A 20,193-nucleotide genomic window follows, 5' to 3' on the forward strand; every position below is an offset into this window, starting at 1 on the left:
CGCCGCCCTCCCGGGCCGAGCGCCCCCCCCCGCGCCGCCCCCGTAGGGGGCGGCGCGGGGGGGGGCGCTCGGCCCGGGAGGGCGGCGGCGGCGGCGGCGGAGCGGCGGGGGGAGGTCCGCGGCCCTCCCCATGCTTAGCGCAATGGTAGAGTCTGCAGCTCAAATTCCGAGAATTGGGCTCTGTTGATTCTTAGAACTGGGGTTCTTAGAAGTGGTGATGCAAGGAGTTTCTAGGAAAGCCCGGAGACCAGGTGATTGCTGCTTCTATTGCCGCGGCCGATTTTACCCTTTAATTCTCTCTCTCTCTCTCGCTTGCTCTTTTTTTTTTTTTTCTCTCCATTTTTTTTTTTTCCCTCCTCTTTCCCTCCCTGCCCCGCTCCGACGCCTGGCGCGGAGCCGCCTCTATATATTTCTACCCTTGGTTTTTGGGGTTTTGGTGTTTTTTTTTTTTTACCTCTTTCTTTCTCCCCCTTTCCCGCGGCAGGTGCCCCGACAACCCTTTAATAGATTTTTTTTTTTCCTCTTATCGCCCAAATTCCAAATTATTTTCTGCTTTATTTATTTATTTAACTGCCACACACCCACCCCCCCCCTTTCCCTGCCCGCTGTCAGGCGAGAAAAAATCGGGGTGCCCGCATGTCTTAACGCTGGGAGCGTGTATAAGGGGAGGGAGGGGGGGGTGTCTCCCCTCCGCGTCCTCTCCCGGGGATTATCGGTTATCTGGGATTATTGGCTTTCCCGCACGCGTGACGGCCGGGTGGGGACGGGGAGGACGGCGGCGGCTCCGCTCTGCACCTGCAGCCGCCCCGCGGGCGCAGGACGGCGGCGAGCGCGGCTGCCGGCCGCCGAGCTTGCGGCGTTTTGCGTGACTCGGGGTCGGCTCCCAATGGCTGGATCCCTCGGTCGGGGTGTGTTATTTTTCTTTTTTTTTTTTGCTGCTGCTTTTTTTTTTTTCTCTTAATTTTTTTTTTTTTTTTTTTTTGGTGCGTGTTGTGTCGCTGCTGTCGTTTCGCCGCCGCACAGAAGCCGCCGCGGAGCGGGGCTGGCGGCAGCGCGGGGGCTCGGCGGCACCGGGCATCGCCGCTCCCGCCTTTCCGCATCATTTTCCCTCCCCCCTCTATATTTATTAATATACTAATACATCATTATTATTGTTGTTCCGTCCCCGATGCAACTGCGAAACGGCTGGTGCGTTTTGCAACCTGTGGCGGGGCTGCGCCGTGATCTGTCAAGCCCCGGGCTAAGAGCGGGCGGTGATGGAGAGAGAAGACTTGCGGCATTTCCCTGACCGGGGAAGGGGGGAGCCCGCGGGGAGGCTCGGCCGCTGCCGGCCCCGGAGCACCGCGGAGCGGCGGCCCGGGGCGGGGTGGGGGGGGGAGGAACCGCGCCGGCCCCGACGGTGTGTGCCGGGGCGGCCGCCACGGGCTTTTGCCGGCTGGAAAATAAACGGCGACGCAAAGCTCGGGAAGGGGGGGGAAAAAGTGTGTGGAGCAACTCTGAATATTACACGCAGGGCCCAAAGTGATAATAACAACAACCCCCGCGGGGAGGAGAGGGGTCCTCCGCCGGGGGGAAGGCGGCCGGCGGGGGAAGTGGGGTGCAGCTGTGCGAGGGATGGGGTCCCGGGCGCGGTGCGGGGGGAGCACACCCCCCCCCCCCCCCCGGTGCCCCCATCGCAGCCCTTCCCCTGTGTTTACTACCGCGGCGGACTTGGCGCGGCGACAGGCGCTCGTAAATCTGCCGCCGGCAGCCGCGGGGCTGGCCCCCGGCCACACGCTATTCCTGGAGCGAGCGGCGCGGCCGGCCGCGGAGAGCCGCGCAATCCCCGCGCACCGCGCCCGGCCCGCGCCGCTGCGCCCCTCCAGCCTCCCTTCGGCTCCCCAAAAAACCCAAAAGCGAGTGGGGGAAGGGAGAAGGCTCTTTTTTGGTTGGGTGTGTGTTTTTGTGTGTGTACATAGATTATTTTTTTACACACGCTCACACCCCGAAAAAAAAAAAAAAGCAAAACAAAACCGAAAAAGCCCAACTTTGTTATGAAAACTTTCGTGGTCGGGCGGCAGCGACCTCTCCCGGCCGCCCCCCCCTCCCCCCGGCCCTCCGCCTCGCCATCCTGCCCCCCCCCCCCCCCCCCGCCTTTAGTTTGCAAAGTCACAGTATGAAATGTTATGAAATCGCCTCTTGGGAAGGAGGGAAACAGAAAGCAAGGCGTTTGTTTAGAAAAATCTGCGGCGGCCTCTCAGATGTGCCTGAAAAGCTGCCTTCGACCCCCCTGTTGCATTTCCAGGGAAGAGGCAAATCTGGGCTTAAAATCATGAGTCAAAAACAATAAAACCCAACCCGGCCCGGGGTAGTTTTTTCCACTGACTTCAGTAGGCGCAGGGTTGGTGTGAAGGGAGGCTGGGGCCAGAGGGACGAGGCTCAGCAAGAAGCGCCGCGTTGGTCCGGCATCTCTGTCTGGGGCCAAATTCGTACCTGCGCCAGTGGAAGTGTCAGCAGGGCCGGGTATGGGATCAGGCCCTCGTTCGATCTGGGGATGCTTATTGATTCCTTTTCTGAGGTTTTAAATGCTTTAAAAATTATTATTTGTCATGTTGTTTCAAAGGTTTAAAGGATAAGTGCTTTAAGAGCAAATACAGGCTGCTTCTTGCAGTCCTTGGCGGGGTTACAGTTCAAAAATTGCTTTAAAAATATTTTAGGGGAAACCTCTCTTCATATATACATGGAGAGGCAGAACCTGAGGTTCTGTTATTTTCTTCTAACAATAGGACCGCAGGTTTAAAAACTTGCATTATAGATGGCAATTTTTGCCCCGTGAAACAAATCATCAAGCCATTAAAATATTCAAAGGGCGTCTAGCAATTTTCCAGAAGAATGGATTATTACATTGTTCCAGTAAGAAAAGACTTCATCTCCGAGCGTTCAATTTTGACTGGCAAAACAGATCAAAGATCTCTTGGGATGCATTTCAATTCCAATTTCCAGTCCCCCTCGGTTCTGACTGTCTGAGTCAATATTGGGAGAGGAAGTGGAGGTTAACTGGTTAGTTATTATTGCGAAGGAAGAAGTCGGAATGAGAAGTGATTCTTACAAATCCCACCCCCAAAAAAAAGGGCAAAAAAAAAAAAAAGGGCAGTCAAAAGTCTTTGTGATACTTTTTAGACATCCCTGTCTGCCGCGCTGGGAGGACTTCAGCCTGCTGTCTGATGAGACAAAAATAAACCTAGCAGAAACATTAAGTTTTTCAAAACAAGGCTGGAGAAACTCATAAAAATAATGTTGCTCAGACGCGTTTTAAGAGAAACAGAATTACATCGACAAAATTATATGTTTTCCAGGTTTGGTTGGGGTGTTTTATTTTCCAAGGGGAAAAACTGCTCCTGCAGCAAAGCTGACTGGTGCCACCTAGTGCCAGCGCTCCTGCCCGGCCGGGGAGCCGGGGGGGGGACGGGGGGGGACGTGTTTATTAACTGCTCGTTAAAAAAAGCAGAAAAAATGCTTGCCAGCTAGGAGGAAGGTGGCAGAGGAAACTCTGGATGCCGCTGAACTTAGGGAAGGAGCCTAATTGGAAACAACGACTGCTTATTAAAGTCACTGGCATTTCCATATGGAGTTCTCTCCGGGTCTGGTCATGAAATCACATGTGAAAATCTTTCCGAGTTGTGGTGTTAATCTACCCTTGAATGTCTGCCTAATTTAGGATGCATTGTAAAGCCATGCTTTTTTTCTTTTCTTTATTTTATTTTTTCTTTTTTTGGGGAGGAAGCTTTCAGCCCCCAATGGCAGCAGCCTAATATTAATTTGTAGGAATGGTGTTTGGATGTTGGTTTTTGTTGGGTTTTTTTTTTAGTAAACAGCAATGTTGTCCTCAAAAACCCATTACAAATACAGGTGTGAGGCAGTCCTCTGTTCTAGGAGCAGGGGCGGGTGGCCTCTCATTTTATGTGAATACTCCATTAAAAAGAAAATCTTGTTACGAAGTCTATAGGTGAGTAAAATGAAGCCCTAACCAGTAGGTGCATTTCTCAGTGTGCAGCTTATGTACCTTCACATATTTATGGCGTTGAGGTTGAAGAGCTGTTTCACACCTGTTTTAGTCCATGTGCTCTAAAGTTTGGGCTGCAAACTCCACGTGAAGAGCTTTTACTGGTTCGCTCGGAGCCTGAAATGTTGTTTTCAGGTTTCTGAGACGTTTGTAACATCTAAATTTGGTGAAAAGTTGCCTGCGTGCTCATAAACTCTTGCTCCATTTTATAGTAGTATGGGAGTCTATAAACGGGAGCCCTGTATGCCGAGTGCCTGTATTCTTTTCTAGATCTATTTTTAAACCATTCTTCTGTTTGGCAAAAAGTGACACTTGGTTTCCATGTTTACAGCAGGCATTGGCAAACCTCAGGAGTTCACAGTTTGCAGTTCGGTTAGATGAGTATCCAAAAGTCAGCATCGGACCAGTAAACTCCTTCAGACTGCAAATTTAGACTGCAAATGTAGTCCTCCCTGCATTTTTTTATTTTTTTTTTTTTAATCCATGCTAGGTCTTGTGTGTTCCCATTTGCTGCAGGATGCTGGCAGCCAAAAAGATACACACCCCTGAATCAGAGCAAACGTGTAGTCTTCAGGACTGCTTTTAAACCCCAGCAATCTCTGGAGCTTCACATCTAAAACACAGGGAGAGCTAAGGGCGTTGGGAGAGGGGAGAAGTCTTGGGGCTCTATTGTTTTCCTCCCCCGTCTTCCTTCTGGTCAGGTGCTGCCTTTGGGCTGTATGCAGGGTATGCACGAGGAGTGTGGGATCCCTGCGAGGAGTGTGGGATCCCTGCGTACGGAGGGGAGAGCTTGGGACAAGCACACTGCAGGGCAGTGGGTCCTGAAGAACGTGTGCTGTAGGACTGGGCACCCTCTGAAAGGGTCTCCTTAAATCTGTTTGGCTAAATAAACATAGTGGTGAGGGGGTGCTTCTTCCTGGCCACGGGACCCCAAGGTGCATACGTGTCTCATCCCATCCCGGAGGGATGCCAGAGCAGTTCCTTGCTGCCAAGATGAGCTGTGCCACCCTCAGCCCCAGGAGGACAGAGACAGGGAGGAGAGAGTCAGTGCCGGCTGGTGATTTACCACCCCAGAGCGGGGTGGGGATGATGGGACACCTCCTCAGAGTCCATCCAGGTGGCCCATGGACCCAGCTCAGCTGCTGGGGATGCCCGGCTCTGGCTGCACCCCGCCGTTGGGTCGTCACCTTGGTGCGGGGCTCGGTGTTGGCAGGGCACGGCGTCAGTCCCTTGTTCTCTGGAGTGGCTCCCTCGACTTCAGCCGGGACACAGTTACTGCCTTCCCTTGAAAAATTAATGTGCCAAATTGCTTGGGGTCGTTTGAAATGCAGAAGGCGGCTTGACTCCTCACTTCCCAAGGGCGTGCGCTGCCTCTGCCTCGCAGTCGGAGCTTGGCTCCGTAGAGGGCAGGGGAGTCCTCTTTATTGGAAAACATCGGAGGCAGTTTTAGTGTGCTCCCCCCCTCCTCTGCGTTTTCTTCTGCAAAGTCCAAAACAATGTGGAGACTTGAGCTGGGCCAGCTTTCAAGGGCAATCCTTTTAAACCCTCTTTTGAAGTACAAACTATAAAGTTCCCTGCAGCGCTCGAGAAAATATGCAGTTTTCCTGGTTCCAAATGCTGATAATAAACCCGTCCAGATAATGTATTGCATTTCCTAGAAACATTTGTTTGCTGGCAGGAAATTGGATCAGATTGAAAGTTAGCAGAGACCGCTCGATAGAGCGAGTGCAATCCGCTTACGGAACGGTACGATGGAAAAAACGACAGGGCTTCCACTAGCGATGCTGCTTTTGATCTGTGCTGACACTGTGCGCTAGGACTTCTCTCGGTCTCTTCTTGGGTTATTATTAACCCAGCCACGTTTTGGCTTAGACGCCAACCAGAAGCTACTAAATTAATAAAACTCTGCTGTCACAGCTAAAGGACGCTTAGTGCCCCCTGATTGCATGACACCAGGAAAGCGGAGCTGGGCGCTTGCATGTCCCCAGCCAAGAGCATCCTCTTCACTGTGGCTCGTAGCACCCGTGACTGTGCCCGGGGGGGGGCCCACACCACCCCATTTTCTTGGTCATCCTTCTGGACCCTGTTCAGGAGAAACTAGGCGTCCTTTCGTGGGGAAGGGGTGGGGGGCAGCTGGCAGCGTGCCCTGGCAGGCGGGGGGCTGTTCCTGTGGGGCTGGGACCCTGCAGGGTGCTGGGACTGGGGAGGAAGCGGGGCAGGATGGAGCTTCCCCTGGGCGGGCAGTTTCAGAGCACTGTGTGGGATGAGGCTGTGGGGAAGGGAGACTTCACCCAGCCACCCCTCCAGGGTGATGCGAGGGAGTCGGCGCTGCAGGCTCTTGGAGGGGTAGGAGACCCGGGCCCAGGGAGGGGGAGTGATCGGTGCCCTCCCCCAGACTATGCATTTGGGGGTGGGAGAGGGGCAGAGACCCCCGGGTATCCCCCATGCAAAGAGGGGTAGGGGAGCAAGAAGTACCCCCTGTGCACAGGGTGGGAGGAAGATGCATGCGAAGTATTCCCTACAAATGGGAGAGTGGATGGATGGAGGGGTTTCCCTGTGCATGGCAGAAAGATGGGGGCGTGCAGGGAAGTCCCTGGTTCTCCCCTCTGCCCTGGGGTGGGGGACCTGTGAGGGTATCCCCTTTGCATAGGGTGGAGCTGAGAGGGGTTCCGCCACACGCAGGTGCACCTTCCCCTCACCGAGCCGGCTGCAGGGAGGACAGAGCCAGCCCTGGGCTCCCTTCCAGGAATGGGTTTTCTCGGGGAGGTGCCGGCAGGGAAGGGCCGTTCCCTGAACCGCTGGGGCAGACTCATTGCCTTCCTGGAAGGCAGCAGTAGTGACAGTCCCATGCGGCCACCCCTGAAATGGGCCCCGCGCCTGGCCCAGACCTTCCTCTCCGGGCACAGTGAGCCCCGGTGTGCAGCCCCAAGCACTGCCGGAGAGCCCACGTCTGCAAGGTACTGGGCAGGAAAACTGGAAGGGGGGGGCTTGGGGTGATGTTCTGGCCCCAGCTGAGCCAGGGAGAGCCTCATGGGCTTTGAGGGGGGGGATGGAGAAGGCCATGCTTGGCTGTGGTCATCTTCTCTGCTCCCCATCATTGGTCTCTGTTAGTGTCCCCCTCTCTGCTGGTCTCTGGTTGGAGCATCCTCCCATGCTGGGGTGCAGAGCTGGTGCTGTGCAGAGGCCGGGAGGGGCAGGGTTAACTCAGCTTGGCATAGGGAGGGGAAGGAAGGTCCCTTTCCCTTTTTCATGCCCACATCCTGCAGCCGGGAGCTGCTTGGGATGCACCTGCCCAGTTCCTGGGGCTGTGGACGCTGCGGCAGCGCTGCGCTGGGCAGGGATAATGTGGGAGGGTGGGGAGGGGGCTGTGTTGCGGTCCAGCTCTGGGAGAGGAGCTGGGTGTCTCCCTGGCCGGGCAGCGCTGCAGCCTCGCTGTGGGTAAGGGAATTTGGCGACAGCAGCAGCTTCTCACGTGATGCTCACGGGCACAGAGTTCATCTCGCAGTTTGTAACTTTGTTGGTTTATGGATGGGTCACCTCCTTGTGTCTGTGACACCGGGGTGAGCCTCCGGAGCCCAGCGGAGCGCATCTGCCGGCGTGGCCGAGGTCGGGATGCCAGCCGACTGCCGCAAACGCATACGTCCGCTCTGTATGGACACACGGATGCATGCTGGGCTCCTTGCAGAGCACCGCGAGTCCCTTGGCTTGCGATTGACAGCAGCGAGCGGCTGGCAGCGAGTGTGTACAGAAAGGTCAGAGTCTGCAGTATTTGGGAAATGAGTCACTTTTTGTGAGTGCGTAAAGTTTTAAGCCAGCCAGCCAGGCTCAGAGCAGCTCTGAAGATTTGCGTTTGATGACTGGAACGGGGCTGTAAGACACCCTTCTGGGTTTTGTGTGTGATACCTTGCCTTAAAGCTCACCTCTTCATCCCACCCCGGTGTCTCCAGGGATGTGAGGGGAGCTTAGGCTCCAGATCTGCACGTCTCCTGCAAGGGAGAGGGAAGGGGGCACTCGTCCTCACAGGGCTGGATGGGCTTTCTGCAAGTGCTGGCAGTCTTACTGGCTCCATCCAGTTTTTGGGGGTGGATCCTCAAAATAGTGTGATGAAGGTCTTGGGGTTTGTTGGTTCACTTATTTATTGTTCTTCTCCCTGCTAGGGCAGCTGCCTGAGGACCTTCTTCCTGCTCTGGTGCCAGGTCAATTGTCTTTGTTGATTTTAAGCAAATTTGGGTGTAATAGTGTGATTTCTGGAAGGCAGTTAACTCCTGGGTTTCCCTGCCATGCTGCCCCAGCCGCTTTGCCCGTGAAGGCAGCGGCTGGAGACAAAGCTTGTGGTTTGGGGGAAGGCTTTCCTAGCAGCCAGAGGAAGGCATTTGTTCTGGGTCCTCATCCGTCTCTGCCACTGGCTTCCTCTGTGATCCTGGCCAAGTCACTTCGGTGCTTGACGCCCATATCCTCCCAAGTCTGTTCAGCAGTCCTGTCCCAGGGCGTTTTCACCGGTTGCTGGAGCGCGTGGGTATTCCGAGAAGGGCAGTAGCTGTTTTGGAGGACTGGATTCAGGCTCTTTCCAGGTTTCTGAGCAGAGTGGCAGCAGATGTTTGTGTGTAAGTCGTACCTGTTAACAAGGTGTTGGGAATATGGCATTGGTCTTGGATGTGGCACTGTCCGGGAATTCAGTCTTGGCAGGGGAAGAGTTATCTCCGAAAGAAGTGGTGAGAAAATTCTCGCTTGACTTCCCTTCCCCACCTGCCTTTAAGTTCCTGAGTCATGGAAATGAAAATCTCCTTGGCATACGCCCATGGTTTGGGCTAGAGGGTGTGGAAGAAGCTATGACTGGATTCTCAAAGCCTGTGGTTGTGATAAGAACGTACTGTACCGGAAGAAACAAATGTTAACCTTACTGGAGAGTAGAAGGTTTGTTATCTCTAGCTTTTATCCAACTGATGCTCAAGCGAAACAGCAGGCTTATGTCCTGCCACGGCCAATTCATAATTACCAGCTAATGTGGCATTTGTTTTCTTGTGCTTTATTTGTAGGTTTGAAAGAAACTTTTGGACTGTGAATTGAGGCATTGGGTATGTAAATTTAAATTTTGTGCTTCCCCTCCTAACCCTCCCCCCCTTCCCTTTACCATGTTCAATGAAATGTTTCATTAGACCCAGCTGGAATTTGTTTTCAGGAGAGCAGCTGCTCTGTAGAAAATACTGTACGTTCATATGCCGCTGGGGAAGGAGGAGGAGCCGTGGTTGTGGGAGGGGGTTGATCATGGAGGAATTTGATGCTGAAGATGCACATTCCAGGCCAAACTTCGGGCATAGGGAGATGTGGGCTCTCCTGGGTGCTGGTTGGGAGGACACCTTTGAGATGGGTCAACGGGTGTTACATTGGGGGAAGGCTTCATGTTCCTCGACTAACCCAAGCCTTGCTCACTGGGAGAGACTGGGCTGCTGTGTGGGTAGCAGCCCAGCAGGTTAGATGAGTTCTGCTCCTCACTGCCACCACCAATTCATTGGGAAACTGAACAGGTCTTCTCCAGAGTGGCCACCACTTGGGAGCAGGAAAGTAGTTTGCTGGCAGATGAGGGTTGGTGCTCCGCTGTAGGCTGGATTTTCCAGATGTTGAAATCCTTCAGCTTCGGTTGGGACCTTCAAGGCTTGTTCTGATTCCCACGGCTGGATTTGCAGCCAGCCAGCAGACGGTTGAGGGGGGATGGCTCTTGAGGAAGATCTGAAGGCTGGGAAGCTGTGTTGGGAGCTTCATGGAGATGAACCCAAGTGGTGGTGGGAGGAGTGGGCTGGGGTGGAGTTGCCATGGGTGAGGCAGGGAGAAAGAGGAGCCGGTTAGCTAATCCTCAGGAGGGTCTGGTTGCCTTTGTCCGCCGGCTTGCTGGGTTGGACTGAGACATGCCAGGTCTCGCTGCTGGCCAAGAGACCTCACCTGGCAGCCTGGCAGGCACTTAGTGTGGTGCAGGGCTGTTTGTCTTGGGACCAGGGAGCTGGTGCTGTCCCTACCAGCGGCAGTTGGCCATCTGAGAACAGCCCAGAGCAGCAGCTGTCTCTTCACTGGGTTTAGGGTACTTGCCTGGCCACTTCTCCGTTCCCATCCTCCTCCTGCTTCTGTTTCAAGCAGACTCGAGATGGCCTCGCCAGCAGACAGCTGCATCCAGTTCACCCGCCACGCGAGCGATGTCCTCCTCAATCTCAACCGCCTTAGAAGCCGGGATATCCTGACCGACGTTGTCATCATCGTGAACCGGGAACAGTTCAGAGCCCACAAAACAGTCCTGATGGCCTGCAGGTGAGAGCAGGGTCCCCTCCCTACCTCCCTTCCCTGCTCCCTCTGCCTTTAGCCACCAGCAACAACACTGCAGCCCCAGGGAGGCTTATGGGGTTTACAGGTAGAGAAGCAGAATTGAAAGGCGCTGGCCAAGAAACCTGGATTAGAGCTGAGACCTTTCACCTCCAGCACAGTGCCCACACCTCTCTCCTTCTTGCATGCCCACATCTGCCCACACGCAGCCCATGGAGACAAACAGGAGCACAGCAGACATGAGGCACATCCCTGAAGGCAAAGCACAAACGCTCTGCAGGGACAGGACAAGATGGGAGAGGGGAGGGGAGGGAGGGCTGGATGCACGCTGGGGTGAGCGAGTCCTCTGTGACTGCAGTGTCCCCTGCCGCTGCTATTTTTAGAGTTATTCCTCCCTGACTTCCAGGCTGCTGGCTGCACCCACCTTTGTTGATTTTTATTTATTTATTTATTTTTGCCAAGCCTGGTGGGGTCTGAAATCCCTTTCCAGCTCCTAGGATTGCTGGAATTGCTTCCTAGTGAATGCTAATTAACATCCCACCATTGCCCAGTTGGATTATGGCAGATGCCTTCCAGGGTCTCCTGCTGACAAGGTATAAAGATTTGAAAAAGCCAAGCTTTGACTATTAAGACATCTGAAAAATGTTTTGCCAACATTTCCTTTTTTTTTTTTTTTTTTTTTCTGGTTAAAGACTAAACGTGGATGCCCCAAGAGGCTTCTGAAAGAAATGAGTCACAGTGGGAAGGGGTGGTGGTAAGAACAACAAAAAAAGGGGGGGGAATTTCTAAACGGAGGCAGTGGGGAGTTGGTGAGCAGGTGAGATCTAAAAGCAGGCTGTTCCAGTTGGGAAAAGTGCAGTGCAGAAGACGCTTACTAAGCTGAGAAACCAAGCTTGATAATAAGGGGGAAGCTCAGGGAATTCTGTAATTGCCTCCACCTCCCTTCCCATTCACGAACCCCTGTGTTCTAAGGGATTTCAGACAAATTCTCCTTTCTTCCTCTGAATTGTCATAACACTCGTCTTCTCTCCTGTCTCCTTTCTGCAGTGGTCTCTTCTACAGCATTTTCACTGACCAGCTCAAGTGCAACTTGAATGTCATCAACCTGGACCCGGAAATTAACCCTGAGGGGTTTTGCATCCTCTTGGACTTCATGTATACATCCCGCCTGAACTTGAGGGAGAACAATATCATGGCCGTGATGGCCACAGCGCTGTACCTGCAGATGGAGCACGTGGTTGATACCTGCCGAAGGTTTGTCAAGTCTAGGTGAGTGCCGTGAGTGAACTTTGGAGAGCCTGGCGCGGTGTGTTTGGGTGGGAATGGGGAGAACTGACAAAGTATCTGCAAGCTTACCCTTACGGGCTGAAAATGACTGCGTCTTCCATCCTTTTTGCCTGGTTCCAGTGAAGCGGAGATGGTGTCTGCTGTGAAGACCCCAAGGGAAGAGTTTTTGGCTGGACGGATGCTGAGCCACCCAGAGGTGATGGCTTATCGGAGCAGAGATGTCTCAGAGAATGGCATGCCTCTCCAAAATGGGTCCCTCTGCAATGGGAGGGCCTTTGCACCTGGCTTGATCAATAGTTTGTCTGGATCCCCCCTTTCCTACCATGGATACAGCCCTCTCCCTCTAAATAGCTTTCTTGTGGATGATGAGTTGCGGGAGATGAGGATGCCTCTCTCCGAACTCTCAAGGGCAGGTGCGTTCCCCAAGGAGAGGATCCTGCCATGCGACAACTCCAGGACAATCCCCACCGAGTACATAAGAACCATTACCGATATCTCAGCCAACATGTGCCATGCTACCATCTATGCTCCGAAAGAAGGTGCTGCTGAAGAAGCCAGGAGCGACATGCACTACAGCATAGCCTCTGGCCCCAAACCTGTCGTCCCTTCGATCCGGAACAATCCCTATTTCTCTTGCGACAAAGTGGCCAAAGAGGAGGAGCGGACCTCTTCAGAGGATGAGATCAGCCAGCACTTTGAGCCCACCAACACCCCCCTGGACCGCAAGGGACTCATCAGCCCCCAGAGCCCCCAGAAGTCAGACTGTCAGCCCAACTCGCCAACCGAGTCCAGCAGCAGCAAGAACGCCCGTATCAGTCAGAGCTCCAGCTCCCTCTTCACCAAGAGCCCCACAGACCCCAAAGCCTGCAACTGGAAGAAGTACAAATTCATTGTCCTCAACTCTCTCAATCAGAGCACGAAGCAGGACAGTGCTGATCAGAACGAGATGGGAACCCTCTCTCCTCGCACCTACATGCCCATGTCCACTTGCCAGCAGTCCATGGAGCCGGAGCATCTCAACGTGCAATCCCCCACCAAGATGAGCGTGAATGGAGAAGACTCTACTATCCCACAGGCGAGCAGACTCAACAATATCGTTAACAGGTGAGAAGATTTCCCCCCCCTCCCCCCCACAAGAGACAGGACTTCCTGCGTTGTCGGTGAGGGTTTGGAAGTGTGTGAAATAGCTGTAGTGTTGGGCTGGGGACTCCAGCCATGAGGAGGCGGAAGCACTGCCAGTAACCTTGGCTGGGTACCAGCTGTCCCGTCCTCAGCGGTGCTAACCTAGCCTGGTGATGGAATTGGGAACATTGGGTCAAGAATCCCTCGCTTACTTTGGCAGCTCTGGACGGCTTCTGGAGCCTGGATTTGCCCAACTTGCCTTTCACCAGACTCCCTGTGCCTCAAGCTGTAAACATTGGAAAGGCCAAACTACCAGGGAACAGTATGCTATCTTCTGAACTGGATGTTCCTAGAGAGTTCTGAGGCCGTTCGGTGATGGGCACCTGAAGGATTGAGGCTCAGGGACCTGTTGTTGATCAGGGCTATGCTGTGCATTTCACCACAAAAGTGTCCCCATAAAATACGGCTGTCCCTCATGTCTGGAAGGGTGCAAACAAGGGCCCAGTAGCTCAAGCACAGCAAGAGCCTTCTCACGGCTGTATGCGTTGCTGTCCTTCCACAGGTCCCGGGATGGGTCACCTCGGAGCAGCGAAGGGCAGTCCCCGCTGTACATGCATTCATCGAAGTGCAGCTCCTGTGGCTGCCAGTCCCCACAACATGCTGAGATGTGCCTTCATACCCCTGGCTCAAACTTTGGAGAGGAGATCGGGGAAACCCAGTCTGAATACTCTGACTCCAGCTGTGGTGAGTCTTGCATCCCTGGTCACCTTTTTCAACCAGCAGGCAAGGGGGCTGTGCGGACTGGGGAACCGTCTAACTGGTGCCCTGTGTCCAAATGGGCAGTCAGACCTGTCCCTGATGCTGGTGGATCCCAAGGTGCTTTACAGTCCCCTTTTAACTGGCTGACCAGCTGTGTGCATGCATGTGAGGGGGACACACACGTGGGAATTGCTTCCTCCCGCCCCTTCCCCAGCACGGTCCAAATACCTTGTTCAGGGCGTTAGTCACCTGCTGCAAACCTGGCAGCTAAGGACAGGAAACAAAGTGCACCCCACCCCACCAGAACAACAGGAGAACAAGCTTGGCAGATGTAATGACCCTAATGGGGATTGGGCAAGATGGTGTGTCTCATGCATCCGTCATGGTATCTTCATTATCAGGGAGACCAGTGCGCACATCTGGAGAAATGCAGATAATGAGGCTTGCAATCTTGTTGCAAAACTCCACAAGCCCAGAGACCAGTATCTGTGCACCCATCTGCCTGTAGCTCAGGGAGAGGGAATGCAGAATGTCACCTGTGATGTGGGCAGAGATCCACAGAGGGAACCCCGCTGTGGTGATGCTCAAAGCTACATACAGCATTTAAGAGTTAGGCACCCTCCTACTGGGGGGACCTGCCTTGCGCTTCAGATGATGATGGTCTTCCCATGCTCAAGGAAGACTTGTGTACATGTAAAGGTTTAAGATCTCTAAAGGTGCTGGAGTTGCTCCAGAGCTGAGCATCCATCCTTCAGAGGATGCCTGATAACTTGGGTGCCTTTGTGGACCTCTCTGAAAGATGTCCAGGCGAGATGCTGGCTTCTTGGAAGCAGTTTGTGTCACATTGAAGGAGAGATGGCTTGTGATGACTTGGCTTTCTCAAACCATGCATGTTGTTGCTGTGTGCACAAGGAGGTCAGGAGGTAATGGCATGGTGCAAGCATCGCTGACCTGCCCTTGGCTTCTTGTTCCAACACTTGCTCTGGCTGCCCCTCTCCACCATCCCAAACCCATCGAGGAGCTGGCCCATGCATTGCCCATCTCATTGCTGTCCTCTCTGCCCTGCCAGAGAATGGAGCCTTCTTCTGCAACGAGTGTGACTGCCGGTTCTCCGAGGAGGCCTCTCTCAAGAGACACTCTCTGCAAGTCCACAGTGACAAGCCCTACAAGTGTGACCGCTGCCAGGCCTCATTCCGCTACAAGGGGAACCTTGCCAGCCACAAAACCGTCCACACAGGTACCGTGTTGGCCACAGGGACAACTTACTGGGGAGGCTGTGGGTTGCTGGGCATGCGGGTGTTTATGGCTGGGTTTGTCCCAGGTGCAGCGTCCCCTGCTTTGTGTCACAAGCTGTCTCTGATGGGAAGAGCAGGGTGCTTTTCTTGGCGCTGTCAGGAAACTTGGGAACAGGGGAGATGCTGCCTGGCCTCGCAGCAGGAATGGAGCTCAAGCTCCTTTGCTGTAAAGCAGTGGGCACAGCTGTTTCTAAAGGCATCTTGCAAAATGCATGGCTGAGAGCAGATGCACGGCCTCCAGGTTACTCTGTGGTAGACTTAAAGAAAAAGAAAAATTTAAAAAAATAATCAAAATAACATTTAGGGAGAAGTCTGTGATTTTTTTTTTTTATTATTATTATTTTTTCCCCCCGCTACATCCTAGAAATCCAGATCATATCTAGCCTGGCAGAAACTCTGCTGATGGGAAAAGCTGTGAATGGATGGACTCTGTGAATCAGCACAATGAAGGCTGAGAAAGGAAGGGGATATTAAGGGTTTAGTCATTTGCTGAAAAACCTAGGGATTTTTTTTTTTTTCCATGCTTTTATTAATGCTTAACATGTCAACAGCCAGTTCACTAGCTGGGGAAGGGAAGTCTGTGCTGATGACTCAGTGCTGCTGCACTGAATTAGACATAAATTCCCGCAGTCTCAGCTGAGCTGCAGGAGGGCTGCGCAGGTGAACGAGACAACACAGGTGCCAGGGCAGGGTTCAAGGGTGCGTGGGGTGAAAGCATGGAAACAAAAGAAAAGGCAGGAAGGGATAGACATAGACGATGGCTGATTCCCATGCCCTGTCGAGCCCATTTCCAACTATCCTAAAGAAACTAGTTAAAACCTTTTTGTAGCTCCCCCTATCACCAGGGGCCAGCAGCAATTTGGCTATTGTAACCGAATAATGACTTGGGAGCCAGGTCGCTGGGTGTGCCTTGGCTTTCTGCTCTATCAGCTCTTTTCGATCCTCTAAAGAGGTGATGAATGGCTGAGGCGGGATGTGCTGGGGACCACGAGGAGCCAAAAGGGAGCCAGCTGGCCCTGCATGGCTTACTGATGGCTGTAGGGAGATGCAGGCGCCAGCCGCTGTCGCGGGGCCAGGAGGAGCGATGCTGTTAATCCTCGCTGGCAGAGCTGCCCGACTTTCTCTCTTGCCCTGAAGGCTGCAGCTCCTAACCCAAAAAAGAAAAGGTACCCATACCCATGGTGCCTGGGTACCTTCTGAGCTCTGGGGTACCCCAAGCTGCCCTGACCGATGCTTCTTGTCCACAGCCATCTCCAAAAGGGACAGGAGTCAGGGCTGGTGCTTTATGCCATGGTGTCTGGCACCTGAAGGGACTTAGCTTTGGGGAGTGCTATGGATCATGGGGGCTGAACACACCTATACTTAATCCCTCACCCTTTCTTTTGGGCTCTGCAGGAGAAAAGCCGTACCGCTGCAACATCTGCGGGGCACAGTTCAACCGGCCGGCCAACCTGAAAACCCACACACGCATCCACTCCGGAGAGAAACCCTACAAGTGCGAGACCTGCGGGGCCAGATTTGTCCAGGTGCATGTGGCCTCTGTGACCTACAGTGCCTGGGGAGGTGGGACGTGGCCGGACCTCCTGTCCGAGACCAGTGACGCCTCATGGCAGAGAGGAGGCTGATGGGCCGTGCTCACTGCAGCTCTTCCCATGGTGTTGTGGGATAAATAGGGGACTTACGGTCTGTGTGGGCATTTGGCTTTAGTAGGAAGCCTGACTGCTGGTTTTAGCTCCTCTCCTCCATTTGCTGTTAAGGATTGGAGATATCAGACCTCAGACACGTGTGGCCCTGACTCCCAGCTAGAATCTGATAGACCAAAAAAAAGACGGCTGGACAGAACCCCGCTCCTGGTGGGGTGTCCTTGCTCCCGGTGGGATGCCCTCATCCCTGGGGCTGTCCTCACCTGGAGCTGCTCTCTCTAGGTGGCCCACCTCCGTGCTCATGTGCTCATTCACACCGGTGAGAAGCCGTATCCCTGCGAGATCTGCGGCACACGCTTCCGGCACCTGCAGACCCTCAAAAGTCACCTTCGAATCCACACAGGAGAGAAACCGTATCATGTGAGTGACCCTGCTTTTTTTTGTGGGGGCTCTCAGCCGGGGCTGGGGGAGGATACTGCCAAACCTGGGGGGGCTGGGAAGACACCAGGGTATTCGCATGGGCTGGTTGGAGCACCCCAATGCCCTTTGCCAGCCTCATGAGGCCCCACGCCAAGGTCATGTCTCTGCTCTTCATGCCCCGTCCCTGTCTCGTGCATTAGCCGATGCTGACGTGGTATTTTGTCGTGAGTGGCTGCGTTGGAAACACTGATGTGCAGCCCAAGCTGGGTACATCTTAGCTGCTCTTCTTTTCTTCCACCCCATCTGGAAGAAGGTCACACTTCTCCAAATAGCTGTGGCTTAAATTACAGCTGCCCGCTGTGTGTGGGGACGGGGAAAAGGAGCAGACAGCCTGGCCTGCGGTCCCCTGTGCCTGTGGCACCGCACCAAGCAAGCAGCCTCCCCTGCCTTGTTTGCAGCTCTTTGCTGAGGCTTTTCTGGCTTTCCCCATCCACTAGAGAGGCAATCGGAGCAGGGATTATCATCCAAACATCCCTCTGGAGCCATCCAGTTTAGCAGGGGTCAAAAGCAGCTCCTGAAATAGCCCTGTAGCTGGTTTGAGCATCTAGATAAGGAGCTTGGCGCTACATCCATCAGAGCCAGGGTCCTCTCCTGAGGGACCTGGGCTTTTGTGCATCCCATAAAGCAAAATGTGCTGCTGAAAGCCTGGGATGGGGTGCCCCCAGGTGCTGCTTCTCCCACCACGTCTCCACTTTTCCCTTGTTCACCGGTATACTGGGCACAGCACCCTGGGGTAGCTGGCAGAGGACAGGTGCTTGCTGCGGGACCCCCACGCTGAAGGGAAGGACGTGTTCCCTACCATCACATTTCACACCCTCTGCCTTTGCCCCTCATCCCGCAGTGTGAGAAGTGCAACCTGCATTTCCGCCACAAAAGCCAGCTGCGGCTTCACCTCCGGCAGAAGCACGGGGCCATCACCAACACCAAGGTGCAGTACCGCATCTCGGCGAGCGAGGTGCCTCCAGAGCTCCCCAAGGCCTGCTGAAGGCAGAGGATTTCCCAGGAGGAGGTCGTCTTGGTGGGGGGAGAAGCTGTCCAAAGGATACTTGCAACACTTTAAAAGAAAAAGAGGGGGGGGAACAAAAAAAGAAAAAAAAATTCATCACATGATGGAGTGCCTCTAAACCCATAGTGCAGATAGGTGGAAAAACATTAGAAATTTAAAAAAAAAAATTACAAATACACGGGTTTTATTTTTCCCAGTTATGTGAAACAAAAAGAAAAATAAAATTATTCAGATCTTATTGTATATAAAACATAAAAAATAAAAATAGTCATTTTAAATGTCTGTGCAGTGGAGTGTTGATAAACTCGGGAGTCTAACCTTCACAGCCTTTGCCGTTTGAAGATGAGGAATGTAATGTTGATTTATGGGAACAGATTTTTTCTTTTGTATGCAAAATGTGTGTTCTTTTAAAGAGAAAGTACGCTATTAAAGAGAGGGCTTTAACTTTTTTAACCAAAGGTGAAGGAATCTATGGCAGAGTTGTAAATATATATAGATATAAATATATAAATATATATATAAAATAAATATATATAGACCTTTAAAAAAGCTATATTAAAAATATATAAAATGCATTAAAGGCTCAGGTGGACTCTGCAGGCAGAAGCCACTCTGAGAATCTTTATTATGATAGAGCACTTAACAAGATATTTTAAAGTATTGCATCTGTACAAGTAAGAAAATATTTTGTCTAAATGCATCAGTGTATTTGTATTTTTTTGCAAGTGAAGGTTTACAATTTACAAAAAAGTGTGTATTAAACCAACAAAGCTGCAGAAGGAATTTAAAATAATAATAAAGTGTAATTTTTTTTTTTTTGTTCTAGTTCTCAGTCTGTATATATGTAAAATGTGGTTTCGCACGGTGCCTTTCTTTTCAATGGAAGTTTTCAATGTATGGACTATATTGAGCTCAGTTTCTTCAAGGTACAGCCTGATGTTGCAAAAGGAGTTTTGGTGGAACTCTCTATCGGGGAATGTTTTATTTTTTTGGTTTTGGTTTTTTTGGTCTTATTTTACATGCTTGTGTTATAAACAATCTCGGGAGACAGGGTTTGGGCTGTGTCTAAACTGCATTAATGCGTTCTGTAAAATATAGCTGTACAAATAAAAGAATAAAATGAAGAAAAGTGAAGTATGATGGAGTGAGAGGTCTGTTCTTGCCTGTCCTTCTCCTTAAGCACCTTGAAGGCCAGTGGATGCCCCGGGAAGGGCTGCGCATCCCAAGCCCTGCCACGAGCTCTTGGCTTGATGCAGCTCTGGCCCTGCCTTGAAGGCAGGGCTGGCTGAAGCAGCCTTTTCGTGGCAAGTGAGGATGGTCTCCGGCATGAGGTCAGAGGAAGACTCAAGCTCATGGCTCTGCATCCTGGTGGCGAGTGTCCCACTGTGCCACCTCCTTGATACTTTCCTCATTTGCACCAAGCAGCCGACAGAAATAGGGCAGAGCCTGGAAGAGACCTTTTGCTGACCAGCCCAGGGCTGGTTCCAGATGGCTTGGTAGTTATTTATATTTCCTAGAAACCAATGCAATTGCCAGAGTTGTTCAGGGAAGAAGGCTGCCTGCTGCTCCTCTCTCTTTCCAGCTCCTGGGGCTGGGGGGGCTGCCTTGTTCCATGGTTTGGTGGAGCAAGGTCTGTAACCCCCTCCAGGAACTTGCTGGTTGATAGCGTCTCTGGGCTTCTGGCCATTGCATGCTGGCTGCGAGCCAGAGATGGAAAAGCCCCGCTTGACGGAGTCCCCCTGCTCTCCCCCAGTGGGGAGAGGAGATGCTTTGGTCCATCTGGGTGGCTGTGCAGCGCTGGGGGGTGAAGCCACGGGGTCACCAGGCCCTTGGGAAGTGGGGTTGCCCAGGATGCACGCAAGTGCCTTGTGCTCTGTGCAAGCAACCCAGCAGCTCTTTGCTGGTGAGAGGTCACTAGTTGCGGAAAACAGCCTCATGCAAAAAGCTTGTCTGACTTAACACCAGCAGGACCAGCTGCAACCAGCGCTGGCGTGCAGCAGGGCCACTGCTCAAGATGGCCCGGGGTGGGGTCTGAGCCGCCCAGGGCTTGTTTCATTTTTAGTTTAGTTAATTCATGGATAAGTTTGGTGCTGGGCTTGGGTGGGGGTGATTCACAGTGGGGGAGCTTGGAAACACCAGCTGGAAGGGGAGGGCCTGGCTGTTGGCAGCATCAGGAGGGGTTGCAGTAAGGTGAAGGTGAAGAGGAGGATGGGCTTTTCAGCACACCGTGGGACAGAGGTGGCCATGAGA

At 52.9% G+C, this 20,193-nt stretch overlaps 1 protein-coding gene across 1 annotated transcript; it reads left to right on the forward strand.

The window, feature by feature from the left end:
* The first annotated feature begins 227 nt into the window (after positions 1-227).
* BCL6 (BCL6 transcription repressor) lies at positions 228-19,071 on the forward strand. The gene is made up of 10 exons (XM_059822429.1): positions 228-251; positions 9,079-9,117; positions 10,172-10,339; positions 11,399-11,620; positions 11,759-12,742; positions 13,323-13,504; positions 14,589-14,756; positions 16,210-16,340; positions 16,740-16,877; positions 17,779-19,071. The coding sequence occupies exons 3-10, from the start codon at positions 10,179-10,181 to the stop codon at positions 17,920-17,922; spliced, it is 2,130 nt and encodes a 709-aa protein (XP_059678412.1). The 5' UTR covers positions 228-251; positions 9,079-9,117; positions 10,172-10,178; the 3' UTR covers positions 17,923-19,071.
* Positions 19,072-20,193: the final 1,122 nt, after the last annotated feature.

Source organism: Gavia stellata, chromosome 11 (genome assembly GCF_030936135.1).
Source record: "Gavia stellata isolate bGavSte3 chromosome 11, bGavSte3.hap2, whole genome shotgun sequence".
NCBI lineage: Eukaryota > Metazoa > Chordata > Aves > Gaviiformes > Gaviidae > Gavia > Gavia stellata.